The following is an 18,890-nucleotide window of genomic DNA, read 5'->3' as shown; positions in this document are numbered from 1 at the left end:
AGGACGTGATATCTGTTTTTGATTTGAGTGTCAGTTCTACCTGCGAAGTATTTTGAAATTTGAACCCATCTTGGGCCGTATGTTTGGAGAAGTTCTAATAGTAAAGAATCTTCATCCTCTGTGAATGGTGCTTTATTGATATTTGGTGTTAAGTAATAAAACCATCTATCATGGCATTGACGTGGATTCTTTGTACCGATAACTTGAGAAATGATTTTCCATTCTGTTTCACCGTATTTTCCGACTAATTGTTTTAATACCCTTAAATTTTTGACACCAAATCACACTTGTTTGTTGGATCTTACCATTCCAGATAAATATAGCAACCTGATTTTATGAAATTAGATAGATATATATGTGTACTTTTATCCCGTGTTGTTTTCTCGAAAACCTAATATCCTATGGGGATGCTGATTTTGAGCTTGTGTAAAAGTCAAGTGTCAATTATCTGGCAATATTCTACCATATGTGGTGATGATATTTCAATATGTGTCTTTGTTAAAATTAAAAGTTTGAGATGAAATCAGCCTTATTTTATTTTGATGTGGTATTATTTTTTGTTCTCTATGATGCATTATAATAACATATTAGGAATAAATGCCAACGATTGATTTTCTTGAGAGTTTGGCACAAATCACGTCAAAAGATTATTGATGTCTGGCACGATCATGAGTTGTGCTTTTTTTGGCTTGTCGGGTATTTTGCCTAATGGGTTGAACAGAATGGCTATGTGTTGTCGATAATCAGAAATAATTTATTTGGCGCTATATTGTTTATCTAATTTGCAACTATATATTCAGGGGCTAAGACGGTTTATAGGAATAATGCACATAATGAGAAGGCTAGAAGTCGTGATTTTTTGGCGTATTACAAAAAAATCCTATAAAGAATCATATTTGTGCATATTACACCCATGTCGGTCAAACTTTTGCAATCACATTCTGATTGCAACAAATTGTCTCATTCTGGGAGACATGCAGTGGCAATGTCTCCCTGAATGACACATTGTGACCGACAGGAGTGCATATTACACTCTTGTCGGTCAAAGTTCCGCATTCAAGTTATGAATGCGGAACAGTGTGCCAATCTGGGAGACATGCAGTGGCAATGTCTCCCTGAATGACACATTGTGACCGACAGGAGTGCATATTACACCCATGTCGGTCAAACTTTTGCAATCACATTCTGATTGCAACAAATTGTCTCATTCTGGGAGACATGCAGTGGCAATGTCTCCCTGAATGACACATTGTGACCGACAGGAGTGCATATTACACCCATGTCGGTCAAACTTTTGCAATCACATTCTGATTGCAACAAATTGTCTCATTCTGGGAGACATGCAGTGGCAATATCTCCCTGAATGACACATTGTGACCGACAGGAGTGCATATTACACCCATGTCGGTCAAACTTTTGCAATCACATTCTGATTGCAACAAATTGTCTCATTCTGGGAGACATGCAGTGGCAATGTCTCCCTGAATGACACATTGTGACCGACAGGAGTGCATATTACACCCATGTCGGTCAAACTTTTGCAATCACATTCTGATTGCAACAAATTGTCTCATTCTGGGAGACATGCAGTGGCAATGTCTCCCTGAATGACACATTGTGACCGACAGGAGTGCATATTACACCCATGTCGGTCAAACTTTTGCAATCACATTCTGATTGCAACAAATTGTCTCATTCTGGGAGACATGCAGTGGCAATGTCTCCCTGAATGACACATTGTGACCGACAGGAGTGCATATTACACCCATGTCGGTCAAACTTTTGCAATCACATTCTGATTGCAACAAATTGTCTCATTCTGGGAGACATGCAGTGGCAATGTCTCCCTGAATGACACATTGTGACCGACAGGAGTGCATATTACACTCTTGTCGGTCAAACTTTTGCAATCACATTCTGATTGCAACAAATTGTCTCATTCTGGGAGACATGCAGTGGCAATGTCTCCCTGAATGACACATTGTGACCGACAGGAGTGCATATTACACTCTTGTCGGTCAAACTTTTGCAATCACATTCTGATTGCAACAAATTGTCTCATTCTGGGAGACATGCAGTGGCAATGTCTCCCTGAATGACACATTGTGACCGACAGGAGTGCATATTACACCCATGTCGGTCAAACTTTTGCAATCACATTCTGATTGCAACAAATTGTCTCATTCTGGGAGACATGCAGTGGCAATGTCTCCCTGAATGACACATTGTGACCGACAGGAGTGCATATTACACCCATGTCGGTCAAACTTTTGCAATCACATTCTGATTGCAACAAATTGTCTCATTCTGGGAGACATGCAGTGGCAATGTCTCCCTGAATGACACATTGTGACCGACAGGAGTGCATATTACACCTTGTCGGTCAAACTTTTGCAATCACATTCTGATTGCAACAAATTGTCTCATTCTGGGAGACATGCAGTGGCAATGTCTCCCTGAATGACACATTGTGACCGACAGGAGTGCATATTACACTCTTGTCGGTCAAACTTTTGCAATCACATTCTGATTGCAACAAATTGTCTCATTCTGGGAGACATGCAGTGGCAATGTCTCCCTGAATGACACATTGTGACCGACAGGAGTGCATATTACACCCTTGTCGGTCAAACTTTTGCAATCACATTCTGATTGCAACAAATTGTCTCATTCTGGGAGACATGCAGTGGCAATGTCTCCCTGAATGACACATTGTGACCGACAGGAGTGCATATTACACTCTGTCGGTCAAACTTTTGCAATCACATTCTGATTGCAACAAATTGTCTCATTCTGGGAGACATGCAGTGGCAATGTCTCCCTGAATGACACATTGTGACCGACAGGAGTGCATATTACACCCATGTCGGTCAAACTTTTGCAATCACATTCTGATTGCAACAAATTGTCTCATTCTGGGAGACATGCAGTGGCAATGTCTCCCTGAATGACACATTGTGACCGACAGGAGTGCATATTACACCTTCGGTCAAACTTTTGCAATCACATTCTGATTGCAACAAATTGTCTCATTCTGGGAGACATGCAGTGGCAATATCTCCCTGAATGACACATTGTGACCGACAGGAGTGCATATTACACCTATGTCGGTCAAACTTTTGCAATCACATTCTGATTGCAACAAATTGTCTCATTCTGGGAGACATGCAGTGGCAATGTCTCCCTGAATGACACATTGTGACTGACAGGAGTGCATATTACACCCATGTCGGTCAAACTTTTGCAATCACATTCTGATTGCAACAAATTGTCTCATTCTGGGAGACATGCAGTGGCAATGTCTCCCTGAATGACACATTGTGACCGACAGGAGTGCATATTACACTCTTGTCGGTCAAACTTTTGCAATCACATTCTCATTATACAATCTCTTTATTTTCTTGCCTGTCCATACATATAATTAGTACATAAACAATATACCTTATTCACAAATCCCTTAAGCACAAATTTACCATATGATTTGTATTTATCTTTAAAAATCTTAATATTTTCAATAATTATTGAATTCTACATCTATTTAGTTTATCAAAACACTCAATGTTATAAAATCATATTAGTTTATATCATTTATCATCAGTTTTCATTTTACGCATGTAGTTTTTAAATCTCTATCAATTTTGAAATGAACAATATATTCACAATTATATGCAGTGTCAATAGATATCTTGTTGCCTATGAAATTAACAATTTTTTCAAATTATATTGATATTCTTCAAATTGTGAATTTGTTACATTTAATTACAAATATTGTCTTCTCCCTTATTTTGCATTTGACTTACATTAATAACCAAGCTTAATTTTAACAATTGATACCCAATTCAAAATGTCTTTCCAAAATTAGCCGAATTTCAAAAATTGACATGATATCACATTCTACATCAATTGGAATTAATAATATTCCAAATTAAATAAAAATATCAATCTTTTCAAAATTATAATTAATATGTCTTTTTTAAACTATTATTATATCATTATCATTCATAGCCTGACTTATCAAAATGAATTTCAATTCATATTGTTCAAATAAAGCATTACTTTGAAAGTTTGAATCATTACTCGACATATTTTCCTATATAGTAAAATCACAACCGAGATTGATATATGCATAACATTTCTAGCCATTTGCATGTAGATATGTGAAATTTTAACTCTAATTTTAAAATATTATAATTTTTTTTATATATCATGTCATTATGTATAAATCAATTCACCGGATCATATATATTAATATATCTGTAATTGAATAGACTAGGCCAATTACATTAGTTTGATATCTTGATAACTTTTTAGATTTAGATTTCAACCTCAGCAATATATACTACTATGTACCAGTAATATAATGTTATAATAATGGGTTTGGATCTTCATGTAGTGTGGTTTTACAAGCAAAATAAATTTCGTCTAATTGCACTATGAATGTCATTAGTAGACTACTAAAATCATATGGTAGATTCTCTAGTGCCTACATAAGTATATGGTATATGTCACAAAGAATGTCTCCAATCAGGGAGCTGTATTAATGAGCTTTTATAAAAATTTACGGGCGTGTCAGATTCCAATAACAAAAACTTTAGGGTAGATCATCTTCCGAGAGAGAGAACTTGTTCTTTGAGTTTGTTGATGACTTGATCCGATACCTGCCCGATGATGTCGTAGCAATGGGCGAGAGTGGGGATCTTGGTTCGCGTTTGTACATTTATGAATATGATTAAATGGTTGAACATTTTTATTTCAATGTTTGAATGATTTAAATTTCAATACATTCTATGAAAAGTTCTCTCAAATTAAATATCCAAACTTTTATAAACAATGTTGGTGGGCATAATTTGGTGATTCTAAATTTCACATTTTTAGGACATGTACGGTTAAAACTGAAATGACGTAAATTCTAAAATAATTAAGGAAAATAGCTTAATTGCATGTATAACACATTGGATTCAAAGAAAAAGGCGCATAAACAATTTTTTACAGCAAAGAAAATTGATTTAGAAGAGAAATTGATTGATTGAAAAAAAATTTGTTGAAATAATAATGTATATATGATATTGTTATGCTGCCACATTAAACACAAAATTTGATTATCTCTTTTAAATTTAATTTTGTGTAATTAGGATTTATTATATATTATATGCTTGTTGAACAAGCTTACAATTTTTGTATTGTATTGAAAAAATAATGAATCAAAGGGGCTGTTTTGAATGCGCTCTCAAATTTTCAGAGCACCTTAATTGGCGCTATTTATCTATAAATCCTCTCAAATTTTATTTTTCGACTTTTAGAATATTTTATAATGAGGGTAATATAAACATCTATAATATAAGTTATTCATCTTTTGAAGATTTATGATTTTCAAAGAGCAAAACAAAACTTGAGTTTCCCATTTGCAAGCGCAATTTTCTCAAACAATTTTTGAATCTATAAGCTGTAAAATGTTCCAAAGGATGATACTTAACTTTATTTCTCGAATAGATAAAAAAATAAAATCAATTCTGTTAGTCGAAATTTCTATACTTTTTATTTTGGAATTTTAATACACTATACTAATACAATATTATGGTCGAACTAATTAACTTAATTCAAATTTTGTGTCCAGCCAAATAATTGAATAGCACTTTTTATCCTCCTAAGAACTTTTTCGATAAAATAATATAGTTTTATATGTATATTATATCACCAACTAAAATGTATTTCATTCAAAAGTTCAACCATTCAAATTTTTGTTATGTTTTCAATTTTTTGATAACGTAAAAACCGAATCCCTCTGTTATTTTCAATTCTCGTTAAAAAAAATGGATATTTTTGAGTTTGCTGATGTCTGTGTCTCCCATTAAATGCATTTTATCATGTCAAAAATTGTTTTACAAATTATTTTTACCATGTAAAATTACCCAATCAAATATTCACTATTATTCAAATTTTGCAATACCTTCAATGTTTATTTTAGAATCTTATTAGCACTCTCGAATTATGCATGCGAAAATCAGCTAGATGTAATTCGGAGGTAATCAATTTGTCAGTTTTGAAAGGAAGAACTTTTGAGAACTACATAAATATTTCACAATTGCCATCGAATTTTCAATCAACTGGCTTTTCGAAACATGGAAATAGTATTCTAACCCATATTAAGAAATAAAAATCTTTTCAATATCCCAATTTATACCATGAACCGCATATAAAAATTTATCAGATGGGCTTACAATATTACAATTTTTTACCTTTTAATTAAATTTCTTTTATCAATTCTATTTTCATGACGTATTATGATGTTGATGAGTTGCATCTTGGATAAAAAATAGAATTTACCTTTCTGAAGCATGAAATACGCTCAAAAGAATGATATTGTGATATAAAAATAGTAAGTGATCTAAATGTTAAACATTTACTAATTCATATGGATTGAAACGTTTGAAACCCTGATGATTGTTTTAATCTTGTGTCTTATGAAGCTCGATAGCTGAATAAAGGAATATCTTTGTGAGTATATTATATGTTCGAAGCAACTCATCAAGTTTTGAAAATTCATATTTCTCCTAAGCAAAATTTGATTTTATGGGACTAAAAATAGGTCACTTGATTTAGATCTCAGTGTTTAGGATATGAAATCATGTTTGTCTTTTTTATATTTAAAAAGTTCAAGGAGATAATTAAGATATTTTAGTTTAAAACAATGATATTGATAAAATTAGGAAATGTATACATGCATTCATCAACTTAATGAGCCTTTTTTCTAAACATATTCATAATTGTGAGAACAAAAAAAAAATTAGTATTAATTTACATATGTAAAGCTATAAATTTGTGGAAAAGTCTTTCTATAAATTCAATTGCATTAGATATGACCTTTACAAAATTTGATATGAAATATCAAATCATAATTTTTATTTTTTCAGATTTGGAAAACGATACTATGTAATTATTCAAATGCAAACAGAGTAAGCTTCCCTGTATCTGGAGTTCATGGGAAATATTATAAGTTTGCAAAAATCAATTGGCTTTCTTTATTTTGAATAAGGAATACAAAAACAAATTAAATGTGCCTGTAATATTTGTCCGTTCATGTTTTGTTATTTAGTTAGTCATTGGCAAATAGGGGCAGAAATGAAATCTTTGTCGGGCAGATCTGACAAAACTAATTTTGTGATAAAAAATAACGATTTTTCCTGATCAGTCTACGATTTATTATATATTAGACATATTGATTAAGATATATACATTTGTGATTTTTTAAATGTTATTGTTCTGACAGTCAGAAGATATTGATTGAAAGAAAGAAGGAACAAAGATTTTTCATTTCACTTATTTCGATGCTTCCTTTGCTTGCATTGCGTACTGCTTATAACGCAGACGATGATAACATATGGCTCCCAATTCCAACAAAGTTAGGACTATTACGTCTTGGTGTTGACTGGAACTCGGCAGAAGAAGAAGATGACGACAACTGGTATATTGGAATCTCTTACCACTCACCATGGGGCAAATTCTCAATTGGATACCACAGCAACGATGCAGAAGATGATGACAACTGGTACGTCGGAATCTCATACCACTCACCATGGGGCAAGTTCTCAATCGGATACCACAGCAACGATGAAGAAGATGACGAGAATCTCAGACTTTGGGCAGACTTAGCAACAGCTATTGGACGCTTTGGATTCGAGTATCACAACTCTGCTGAAGAAGAAGATGACGAGAACCTCAGACTTTGGGCAGACTTAGCAACAGCAATTGGACGTTTCGGATTCGAATACCACAACGCTGCAGAAGAAGAAAAGAAGGTCGCAACAAAGAAGCCATTCAGAATCAACAAGGAAATGCTCAAGCGCTGGTATCAGAAGTATGGACGCCGTGTTATGCAAAAGCTAAGAAGCAAGAGACTCGCTTTACCAAAGTTAGCTCACAAGAAAGTTATCGCTCCAAAGAAGAACTTCGATGTTCCTTCGTTCATCAAGAAACACCCATATTACTTTTTCTACCAACTCTACAAAGCTACAAGATAAAATAGCTCACAATAACTTGAACACGAATTTCAATTTTCTTCATTGATCTTTAAAACCTTTTTTAAAGATTATTTTATTTAATTTCTTTTTTCTTTTGAAATATGATCCATACACGCTCTAGTTTTCTATATTTACTTAATCTTATATTGGATCTAACTAATGAATACAAATATCCCTATAATTGAAAAGGGAATTGTTGCTACTTATACTTTTTTCCTTTAAAAAAATGAATTCCATTGCTGTAAGCTTTAAAGCATTAACTGTATTTGTACCAGCATCCTATAACTCTATAATTAAAAGAAATGTCTAAAACTTATTAACATTTGAAACATATAAGGTAATTAAACATGTTGTTTTGGGCATTCACTATCCATTTGAGGGCGTATTGGTATAAAATGTATATAAAAACAAACAATGTGTGATTTATTTTACCCACTTCAGGCAAATTTTTTTTTAATTTCGAAATGTCAACATTTGGAGCTACACCTATTCGAGTCAGAAAATCAAAATGGGGACCAGAAGATGAGAAAACAGTTATGTCTAACGTTGCCAACATCCTCCCTCCAAACTTACCTCCTGACGTATTGAACGCATTTTTATTGCGTTTCCAGCTTGAAGAAGTTCAATATAAAATGAACCATCTTCAAGAAGAGCGTAAAAACATCCTATACGGTGAGACATTAATCAACAACATGAATCCTGACCAAAGAGGATTTATTCATCCTGATGTCAGAGCCCGCGATGCTTTGGTAAAGGAAAGAAGTCAAATTCTTAATGCTATCGAAAAAATCTTTCCTGTTTTTCGTCCACCTCTTTCGCTTAAATTTGCAGTCAATCAGACCGTCAAAGCTCTTAAACTTCCAAGCCAGCACGCAATATCAGTCATCATGGGTAATAGATGCAGTACAATGAATGGCCTTGAGCAGTCTTTCCGCGTTAAAATTTCTTTACGTCCTTCAATGAGACAGGCTAATGGCGAAGAGACAGACTCCTACATTTTAATCATCGGTAATAACTCTGATGATGTTGATCGATGCTACAACGAATGTACAAGAATGATCGAAAGTTCCCAGGGCAGAATGAACAACATGTCAGAAGAAGATGAAATCAAGATCGATACTGATTCCCTTACCGTTTCCTTTAATACAAAGGAAGTTTTACCACCTTGGACAGATTTCTCAAACAAAACCATCAGCAACTTCAATCAGAACGATGAAGTTAATGGAGATATCGATGCCATCCTCAAAGGAGAAACTGGAGCCTTTGGAAGCAATAACGACGACATTTTATCCTTACCTGAATTGGAACGCTACGCAAAGGATGTTACAGTTCATGACTTATCATCTGTATTAATTGAGCCACCACCACCAGGCTTGGAAGCTTAATTTAATAAAGATTGTTATTTTTATTATACTTTCTTTTTCTTTATTTGCAATAAATATATACTAATATAATAGCATTATTAACTTTATGGCCTATATCAGCAGATTTAAACTCATATTAAAAATCATTTTCAAATTTCCGATATAGTTTTAATATTTGCAATCAGCATTGACATACATCCATTAAAAGCTTATAAAAACCTTTATTTAATAACATCTAAATTGGTCGATAATGAATCTTTTGAACTTGGGGACTAATTTATATTGGCAAGAGTTATTCATGTCATAAAGCGCAGAAATTTGGCATTTGTTTGTCAGGTCATTCTAAAAAAAATTCTTCAGATGACTCTTGATTACCAAAAGAAGTATGATGATTTTATAACAACTTATGAGAAACTCTTTCACATACAAGAAAATGAATCTATTGATGAAGTTTTCAATCTGATCAAGACCGTTTTAGTTGAAAAATATAAATCACCTATTTTAAAAATTATTAAAAATATAATAAATTCAATGTTTTACAATTATAGAGAATTGGGTCAGTATGTTGAATTAGCTAATCGAATCTTCAAAGAATATTCATTAATTACATCAACTATTGATGGAAACTATGCCTTCATCCCTTCTTTTTGTTGATGTGATTCTAAACGAAATGAAGTCTGTGTTATGGTAATTAGGTGGGAATATAAAATTGAAAAAGATGATATTGAATATATTATTATGCATGATCAAATCAATGAATTCAAAGAATATATAATTAATCATCCGGTGGATGAAATACGTTTACCTATTTTTGTATTTAATTATTATCCAGCCATTGATTTTGCTGCATTTTATGGATCAGTGAATATTTTTTATTTTCTTTTATCAAACTGTGGATCAAAAATAACAGACGACACTCTTCATTACTCAGTGATTGGTGGAAATACAGACATTATTAATGAATGCTTAAAAGTTTTCCCAGTTGATAAATTATGTTATAAATACGCAATTGAAACACATAACCATAAATTTCTTGAATATCTTTTTGGACAACAAGATTTCAATATTGAATTAATTCATGATTATTATTGGGTACCTGATTATCGGTATGGTTTTCCAAGATTGGTAGAATTCCAAAATCTTAAATTCATGTTTCTTTTGTACGAAAAAGATAAAAACTCAACAATTCCTTGGTGTTCAGCATTTCCTCAAGCAATTGAAATTCTTAATGACAAAGAGCTGGATTTATCGATTGTCGATTATAGAAAAACATCTATTCTACACTACGCAGTTCATTTTGATGATAATAAAGAAGTAATAGAATTGTTACTTTCACGTGGAGTTGACATCAATTCCAAAGATAAATTCAATAAAACTGCTCTTCATTACGCCGTTACAAATAAATGTAAAGGAATTGTAGAATTACTATGTAAGCATGGAATTGATATTAATGCAAAAGATAGAAAAAATAAAACAGCCCTTTACTATGCAGCAAAGTTGAATTTAATAGAAATAGCTGAACTTCTTCTTTCTCATAATGCAGATATTAATATTAAAGAAATACGTGGCAGAACAGCAATTGACATTGCAGTTAAAAGAAATTGCAAAGCAAGCTTGGAAATTCTACTTTCACATAATTCTGATATTAATAATAATGCAAAAGATGATAAGAATAATAATAAACCAGCACTTCACACTACAGCGATATATGGTCATAGAGACATTGTAGAAACTCTTCTTTCACATGGAGCTGATATCAATGCAAAAGACAATGAAAATAAAACTGCTCTTCATTATGCTGTCCAGCATAAATATACCGAAATTGTAAAATTATTATGTTCACATGGAATTGATATTAATGCAACTGATTCTAATAATAGAACAGCGCTTCACTATGCAGCAGCAAATTTTGGTATGGAAATAATAAAAATTCTTCTTTCATTTGGTGCAGATGTTAATATCAAAGATATAAATAACAAGACAGCTGGGCAGATTGCATTAGATATACCATTTCCAAGTATAGCTCGTCTTCTTTTACCTAAAACTGAATTCAGTGACTATAGTGAAGAAGATGAAGAAGATAACTGACATACTTCATTTCGTGTAGAAATCAATTATATTGATGATAATACTTTAAAACTGCTTTCCATTATAGTGTAATACATACTATAGAATTTAAGTATGTTGCGTTTGAGGCAAATTCATACTTAAGCTTTCTAACATGTACAAAATTTTGAGGTGCATCAAATTATTATTAAATCTTTTCATCTTCATCCTTCTTCGTAAGAAAAATTCAAGACTTCCACAAAGTAGAAAGTAACATTCCTGAACGCTGTTTTCTTAAGTATAATTGTAAACCAAAAGATTTAAATAAATACTATGTTTCTTATCTAAATTCATGAAATCAATTATTAAGAAATTTTTATTTTACGAACAATAATTTGATAAGATAGTGAATCACTTGATTCTAGATGCCATCCTGAGGCACCCACACTTCAATTTTTTAAATTCTAAATAAAAACATACGATTTTATTAAACTAAATCAATCTGCCAACTGAGGACTCAAAATTTGTAGAAAATTGCATTCAATGTATCTTTTTTAATGGATTTCAAAATAAAAATTAAATCATATTTTTTATTTTTGCAAATTTAGAAGATGGTGGTATGATATTATTCATGTACGAATAGGATAAGTTTCTTTTTCTGTAGAGTTCATTATGAATTTCCACAAAGATATGAATCTGATATTCTATATGAACTGAAATTGAAACATGGGGATAAATTAAGGATGCTTGAAATAACATTTTATTCAAGTGTTGGGCATTTAGTTTGTCATTGGCAAATAGGGGCAGAAATGAAATCTTTGTCGGGCAGATCTGACAAAACTAATTTTGTGATAAAAAATAACGATTTTTCCTGATCAGTCTACGATTTATTATATATTAGACATATTGATTAAGATATATACATTTGTGATTTTTTAAATGTTATTGTTCTGACAGTCAGAAGATATTGATTGAAAGAAAGAAGGAACAAAGATTTTTCATTTCACTTATTTCGATGCTTCCTTTGCTTGCATTGCGTACTGCTTATAACGCAGACGATGATAACATATGGCTCCCAATTCCAACAAAGTTAGGACTATTACGTCTTGGTGTTGACTGGAACTCGGCAGAAGAAGAAGATGACGACAACTGGTATATTGGAATCTCTTACCACTCACCATGGGGCAAATTCTCAATTGGATACCACAGCAACGATGCAGAAGATGATGACAACTGGTACGTTGGAATCTCATACCACTCACCATGGGGCAAGTTCTCAATCGGATACCACAGCAACGATGAAGAAGATGACGAGAATCTCAGACTTTGGGCAGACTTAGCAACAGCTATTGGACGCTTTGGATTCGAGTATCACAACTCTGCTGAAGAAGAAGATGACGAGAACCTCAGACTTTGGGCAGACTTAGCAACAGCAATTGGACGTTTCGGATTCGAATACCACAACGCTGCAGAAGAAGAAAAGAAGGTCGCAACAAAGAAGCCATTCAGAATCAACAAGGAAATGTTAAAGCGCTGGTATCAGAAGTATGGACGCCGTGTTATGCAAAAGCTAAGAAGCAAGAGACTCGCTTTACCAAAGTTAGCTCACAAGAAAGTTATCGCTCCAAAGAAGAACTTCGATGTTCCTTCATTCATCAAGAAACACCCATATTATTTTTTCTACCAACTCTACAAAGCTACAAGATAAAGTAGCTCACGAATTTCATTCTCTTCATTGATCTTTAAAAACATTCTTTAAAGATTATTTTATTTAATTTCTTTTTCCTTTTGAAATATTATCCATCCGAGCTCCAGTATTCTATATCTACTTAAACTTATATTGGATCTAACTAATAGAATATGTAATATTCTCCATTATACAGCTTTCTACTATATTATTGCAAACTTTAATAATTTAACTATAGATCGAAATAATCATGGTTATAATAACAATAATTTCAATAATTGTATATATATAGCAGTAAAGAGATTATTGAGCTTCTTATTTGGCTTGGTGCTCATTTAGATGTAAATGAGAATAATGGAAAAACAGCACTAATAGAGGCAGTACTTAATAATCAAAAAGGAATTGTAGATTTTATAATAACTCCTGGTGTAAATTTCAATATCAATATTAAAATAGAATGTGATGTTCTTCTATTTTGAACAACATTCGACAGTAAGAAAGAAATAATAGAATCTCTCGCTCAGCATGGATCTAATGTCATTGAGAGAGACATTTTTGTAAAAGTATATTATGGAAAAACCTCAATTTATTATATGATTGAAAAATCATATTTCAATAGAAGTTGTGCCAATCCTTATCAAAACTGATGAAGATGTATTTGTAAGAGAAAGTTATGATATTGCTTCTCTTAATTATGCCCCCTTGTAACCAATATTAATGCTGAATTAAACACTTCCTTAAGAATGGACAAAAATATGAAGATCTGTTATAAAAGCTTGGATGTATATTAGTACTTCGGGTTTATATCAGCATTTTTAATTGGTATGTTATTCATTTCCAAGTTGATGAAAATTAATCTTGAATGATTTAGAATTTTATTGTACAATTAAATAAGAATTCATACTATGTATTTAAGATTTAAAATAAATTGTAAAAATATATGAGTTATAATTGAATTTTTTTCAATTTTTTTTTTCGAGTTCGTTTTTTTTAATATCGTCCAAAATGTCTGCGGATCTTCCTGTTATCTCTGAGAACAGCGCATTTGATATTTCCGTGACTGCAGACTTAAAGACAGCTATAGACCCCTTTGCCAATGCGGTCACAAGCTCTCTCGGCTTTAGATTATCATCAATGCTGCCAGTTGAAGTCCAAAGCCCTAAAATCACTGACAAAACAGAAAGAATCGAAAATTACTATGATTCCATTGAAAAATCACCACCAGATGAAACATTAACGGAAGATTATGAACACTTTTTAGAATATATCGACGAGCAACTTGAACAATTTTACAAGGATCACCCGTACAGAATGAGAGTATTCCTTACAGCTGAAAATGAAAATGGAACTCGTTATTTCTTATCATCTTTTATTCGCCCGTCAGTTTTACCTCTTTTAGCAGCTCATACTGTAGAACTTGCTGCTAATTTTGTTGCAAATCTCATCGAGTATCAGATTCTTTTCGATTTCTTCTCCCAACCCCGTACAATTACAACTCCAAACTTTACTGTTGCTTGCCAGAAAGGAGACTGCTTTGATATGTCAGTTCTCTTAACAACAATCCTTACTGGTATTGGCTACGATGCTTGCGTCATTGTTGGCTACGCAAATCGCGAACTTACTTTATCAGATTTACGTTACAGAAATTGCCCAGGAGTTGCTGAGCCTCCGAAGGAAGATGATGGTGACAAAGGCCCAGAAAACAAGTATCTGAAGGCTGTTTCTGGAAGACTTCTTAATCTCGAATCTTCATTTGTCGAATTACAGAAGAATCCACCTCCGCCACCACCACCACCGAAAGTTATTCCAACTCCACCACCGGATGAGTACGATGGCCGTCGTATGCACTGCTGGATTATGGTTTCTAAGACAGGACGTATTGAAATACCAGAAACAATCTTCATTGATGTTTCCACAGGCGATAAGTACCCAATTACATCACCATTATTCGGTTACATCGAAGTTGTTTTCAATCATAAGAATGTTTGGATCAATCTTCAGCCAAATGACTTTGAGAAGAGTGAAGATTCCCTCGATTTCGCTAATACAGACCTTTGGCAGGCCGTTATCCCAGAAACAGACATAAAGATTCCATCTCCAGTTGTTGAACGCCTTGACGTTCCAGAAAACGAGATTTTCCGCATGTATCCAAAGGTTGTGTCCGCTGATGGCTGCTCTGAGCAGAATATGAAGAAACTTTACTGGTCAGACGCAATTGAAGAACGCTATGCACCATATACAAGGCAGGATGGTCTCTATCGCAGGTTCTTTATTTTCGATAAGGATCCAAGCGATATTCGTGAAATTCGTGAACAATTCGAACATCTTAGACAACATCTTGTTGAACGTCGCATATTCCTCAAGTCACAGGAAATGCTTGAAACATTCGAGCCAGGAACAATTATTCCAACGCGCGAAAACAACAAAGGAGAGAAACAACAACAAATCGGACAAATTTACGAAATTAAACGTCCAATCGGTATCACAACACACAAGATTAAGCACAACGAATGCCGTTTACTCGAATTCGATGATACAAGTAGAATAGATTGCTTGAAATCTCGTTTAGAAGTTTTCGGTACAAAGATTGTCGAAAAGTTCGGTGATAGAGATGATGGTCTTTGCGAGAGAAAGATTTGCATCGTTCCAGAAAGCTCTTCATCCAACTCTGAGACCCAATTATACGATGGTGGTCCAAAGATCGAAAGAATGACACAGAAATACAGACATCCATCTCTTGTTCAAACACACCATACAACAACATACGCTGTATCCCATTCTATTTACAAAGTCGCCTTCGATTTCGTTACAAATAAATTAACCGTCGTTTACCATCACCAGCCAGGCTGCATCACAGATTTCTCAATAGAATTCGTTACACCTACAGAAGCCGATAAAGATAAGGATTACATCGCTATTCCATCAAAATTCTGCCCGAACCCACCAGAAATCGATAACTGGACAATGAACGAGATCCAGAACCAATTACTTGCCATCAGAAACCAAGGAACAGCTGATGCAGAAGCGATTGCCAAGGAAATGGTCCAATGGATACAGTTCAGAACAGACGAAGAGAGCAGACCATTCTACAAGATGAAGTCCGTAGATATCGTTTTACATCGCAAGATTTACGCCCAGGGCGAACAAGCCGAGATTCTTGTCGAAAAGCCACCACCAGAGCCAAAGGCCGAAGGAGAAGACGATGCTTCCAAGAACCAACAACAATTGTCCGCGGACGACCCACTTTGCGTTTATTTCCCTGTCGATCCGAATACAGAGTTCACAGCAGAAGTTGCCGCTGACATTTACAGAAAAGCCGTTACAGCTTTACAAGACAGAATTTACAAGGAAGCGAAGTACTTAGTCAACAGATTAGATCAGGAACAGACAGCCCTCAAATCGAAGATCAGAGAATACGATATGGATCAGCATCAGTCTCGCTCAAGAAAGCAGGGCGACGAACACAACAACTTCGTTACAACGAAGGCATTCTTGATTACAGTTCTCCAGAAGAGAATTGCAAGATTCTACCAGACAGCAATCAACAGGCTGAAGGACCTTATTACAAGACTGAAGAACCATCCAAAACTTTCTCCATTCTTGGGTCCAACAGATATCTCGGAAGAAGAATTCAAGACAAGAATAGAAGGTATCCTCAAACCAAAGGATAAGAAGAACTAATGAGTTTTAATATATATTTTATTATTTTTTTGCTTTTTTTTAAAAATTTGATTTTGGATAATTTTACATTAAATCATATTTTGCTCACTAACAATAGTCATAACATAGTCTTATCGTTTGTTGATATCATACAGACCAAAAATTATTGAAAACAAATTCTTGGTAATTAATGTAAAAGTGACAATTTAACGTACAGTTTTTAAAAAATGTGTGCTTTAATGAGTGGCAAATTCTTCTTTTCGAAGAGTTTGCATCAACCAGAGCTTGATGATGTATGTGATACAACAAAATATATCGATTACCAAAGAGAGACAGTTCAGACGTATGGCCTGGTAACAAAAGGTTTACAGCCTTCTAAAATACCTAATAGAACAATCATGTTTTTCGGAGGACGTTCAACTATGGTTGGATCCCCTTCAAAAACTAGCACATCTAAAAAATCTAAGAAATCAAAATCATCGGCAAGTTCTTCTAAATCCGAGAAGCATGCAACATTTGACTTATCAAATAATTCTCCTATTAAATCGAACAATAATGACCAAACGGAGATAAGTAAGATTACAGCACAAGAAGAAATAGTGTCATCTGATGATGAACAAGTACAGACTTTGCCACAGAAGATCGAAAAAACTTCGCCACAGCATGAACACATGCGTGATGATGATGAAGTTATCGATGATGAAGCAGATGATGAAGATAATGATTCTGATCAAGAGTAATGTTTAATGAATTATCAAAATTACTTTATTTCATTTATAACATTGAAATTTCAAATCTACATATTTCCTTTTCTTAATAAATATTGTTTGTTCATCTTTATTTAAATGTGTTTTGTTTATTCAAACTTGTACAAAAGATACTTCTATAATTTATCACGAAATGAGCTCTGCTGCATAAGTTTTTGCCATTTTGGTAAGATTTGATAGTTCTTTCGAGATTTTCTTGGGATTTGTTGGGCATTTTCTTAGATCAAAATGGGAAAAATTATTAAAATCGAAATTATCTTTTTTATCAGCAAATTCAACGGATCCTAACGTTGGCATTGCTTCAGCATATGAACTTGAAATAGTCAATGTGTCACTTCCACCGGCGTGCTCAAAAATGTAAACCGCAGTATTATTTCGAAAAATACTGTGATCGACATTAGTTCTATACCAACACCAAAAGAGAACTTGATTATTGTCTACACCACATTTGTTTCCTATAACATTGCAATACGAAAACGTCTGAAGAAATGAGTTAGAGGAACTATATAATGAAAGTGACATACTTCCTGTTTGGTTGTTTCCTCTAAATGTGGAGAAATTACAAATCCATGAACTTCCTGAATTGCTACTAGATATTGATGACTTTTCACCACATTTGTTGTTTGTGATATTATTATTCTCAAAATGGAGATCACCATAGGATATATCATAAGTTCGAGTTCCTTTTGATTCCCTTGCATAGCATTTAGAAACTGAAACTTCAAATGCGTAGTTTTTATTGGAAGATTCTTGTTTAACAAATTGAGAAAATGCCATATCATAATTATCTGCTGTTGATTCATAATAGCAATTTCGCTGTTGAACAAAATGAGCTTCTGAAGAGCAGCCTAGGTAAACAGATCCACCAATATCTGTGGAGCTGCAGTTATTAAATGTGCATTCTTCAAATAGTATACAGATTTTGGAAATGCTCTTAATGTATATTGCGCCATTTCCATTGCATTCTTCGAAAAAACATTTAAAGATGTAATAATTGGTATCACTTGTATTATCAAATAGGGCTGTTTCATTCTGTACCTTATCGTATTTAACTTGGCTATCAAAGTATTCAGACCAGCTGAGTTTGTTTAATATTTTCAAGAATGAACATCGTTCTTATGTAATTCAATCTAACATTGGGCTTGGTCAGTCTATAAAATTGATTTTTTCATCGTATTCATTATCACATAGCCCAAATATAGAATAATTTATGAGCAATTTGTTTCAAATAGAAAAATGACAATAATTTGACAGCAATACATTTAAAGCATATCATACGTGAATGATTTTAAATGATTTTATAGGCAAAATAAGCTTCTTTGAGACATTTGCGATTGATCAATTATCT

The 18,890-nt window shown here is 33.5% G+C and overlaps 7 protein-coding genes across 7 annotated transcripts; 6 read left to right on the top strand and 1 right to left on the bottom strand.

Annotated features, from left to right (window-relative positions):
• Nucleotides 1-7,325: 7,325 nt before the first annotated feature.
• TVAGG3_0267810 (uncharacterized protein) lies at nt 7,326-8,028 on the top strand (the record flags this gene model as incomplete). The annotated part of the gene is made up of 1 exon (XM_001315019.1): nt 7,326-8,018. The coding sequence occupies one exon, from the start codon at nt 7,326-7,328 to the stop codon at nt 8,016-8,018; it is 693 nt and encodes a 230-aa protein (XP_001315054.1).
• Nucleotides 8,029-8,231: 203 nt separating this feature from the next.
• TVAGG3_0267800 (pre-mRNA branch point binding) lies at nt 8,232-9,476 on the top strand (the record flags this gene model as incomplete). The annotated part of the gene is made up of 1 exon (XM_001315020.1): nt 8,483-9,403. One exon carries the CDS (start codon nt 8,483-8,485, stop codon nt 9,401-9,403), a length of 921 nt encoding a protein of 306 aa, XP_001315055.1.
• A 644-nt stretch (nt 9,477-10,120) lies between these two features.
• On the top strand, nt 10,121-11,470 carry TVAGG3_0267790 (spectrin binding; the record flags this gene model as incomplete). Its single annotated transcript, XM_001315021.1, has 1 exon — nt 10,121-11,470. One exon carries the CDS (start codon nt 10,121-10,123, stop codon nt 11,468-11,470), a length of 1,350 nt encoding a protein of 449 aa, XP_001315056.1.
• Nucleotides 11,471-12,443: 973 nt separating this feature from the next.
• Nucleotides 12,444-13,136, top strand: TVAGG3_0267780 (uncharacterized protein; the record flags this gene model as incomplete). The annotated part of the gene is made up of 1 exon (XM_001315022.1): nt 12,444-13,136. One exon carries the CDS (start codon nt 12,444-12,446, stop codon nt 13,134-13,136), a length of 693 nt encoding a protein of 230 aa, XP_001315057.1.
• Nucleotides 13,137-14,120: 984 nt separating this feature from the next.
• On the top strand, nt 14,121-16,827 carry TVAGG3_0267770 (dynein regulatory complex subunit 7 family; the record flags this gene model as incomplete). The annotated part of the gene is made up of 1 exon (XM_001315023.1): nt 14,121-16,796. The coding sequence occupies one exon, from the start codon at nt 14,121-14,123 to the stop codon at nt 16,794-16,796; it is 2,676 nt and encodes an 891-aa protein (XP_001315058.1).
• Nucleotides 16,828-16,997: 170 nt separating this feature from the next.
• On the top strand, nt 16,998-17,578 carry TVAGG3_0267760 (uncharacterized protein; the record flags this gene model as incomplete). Its single annotated transcript, XM_001315024.1, has 1 exon — nt 17,003-17,515. The coding sequence occupies one exon, from the start codon at nt 17,003-17,005 to the stop codon at nt 17,513-17,515; it is 513 nt and encodes a 170-aa protein (XP_001315059.1).
• A 32-nt stretch (nt 17,579-17,610) lies between these two features.
• TVAGG3_0267750 (uncharacterized protein) lies at nt 17,611-18,766 on the bottom strand (the record flags this gene model as incomplete). Its single annotated transcript, XM_001315025.1, has 1 exon — nt 17,669-18,319. The coding sequence occupies one exon, from the start codon at nt 18,317-18,319 to the stop codon at nt 17,669-17,671; it is 651 nt and encodes a 216-aa protein (XP_001315060.1).
• Between the last annotated feature and the right edge of the window lie 124 nt (nt 18,767-18,890).

This window comes from Trichomonas vaginalis, chromosome V (assembly GCF_026262505.1).
Source record: "Trichomonas vaginalis G3 chromosome V, whole genome shotgun sequence".
Taxonomy (NCBI): domain Eukaryota; phylum Parabasalia; order Trichomonadida; family Trichomonadidae; genus Trichomonas; species Trichomonas vaginalis.
This window is presented reverse-complemented; position numbering and strand designations above follow the sequence as displayed.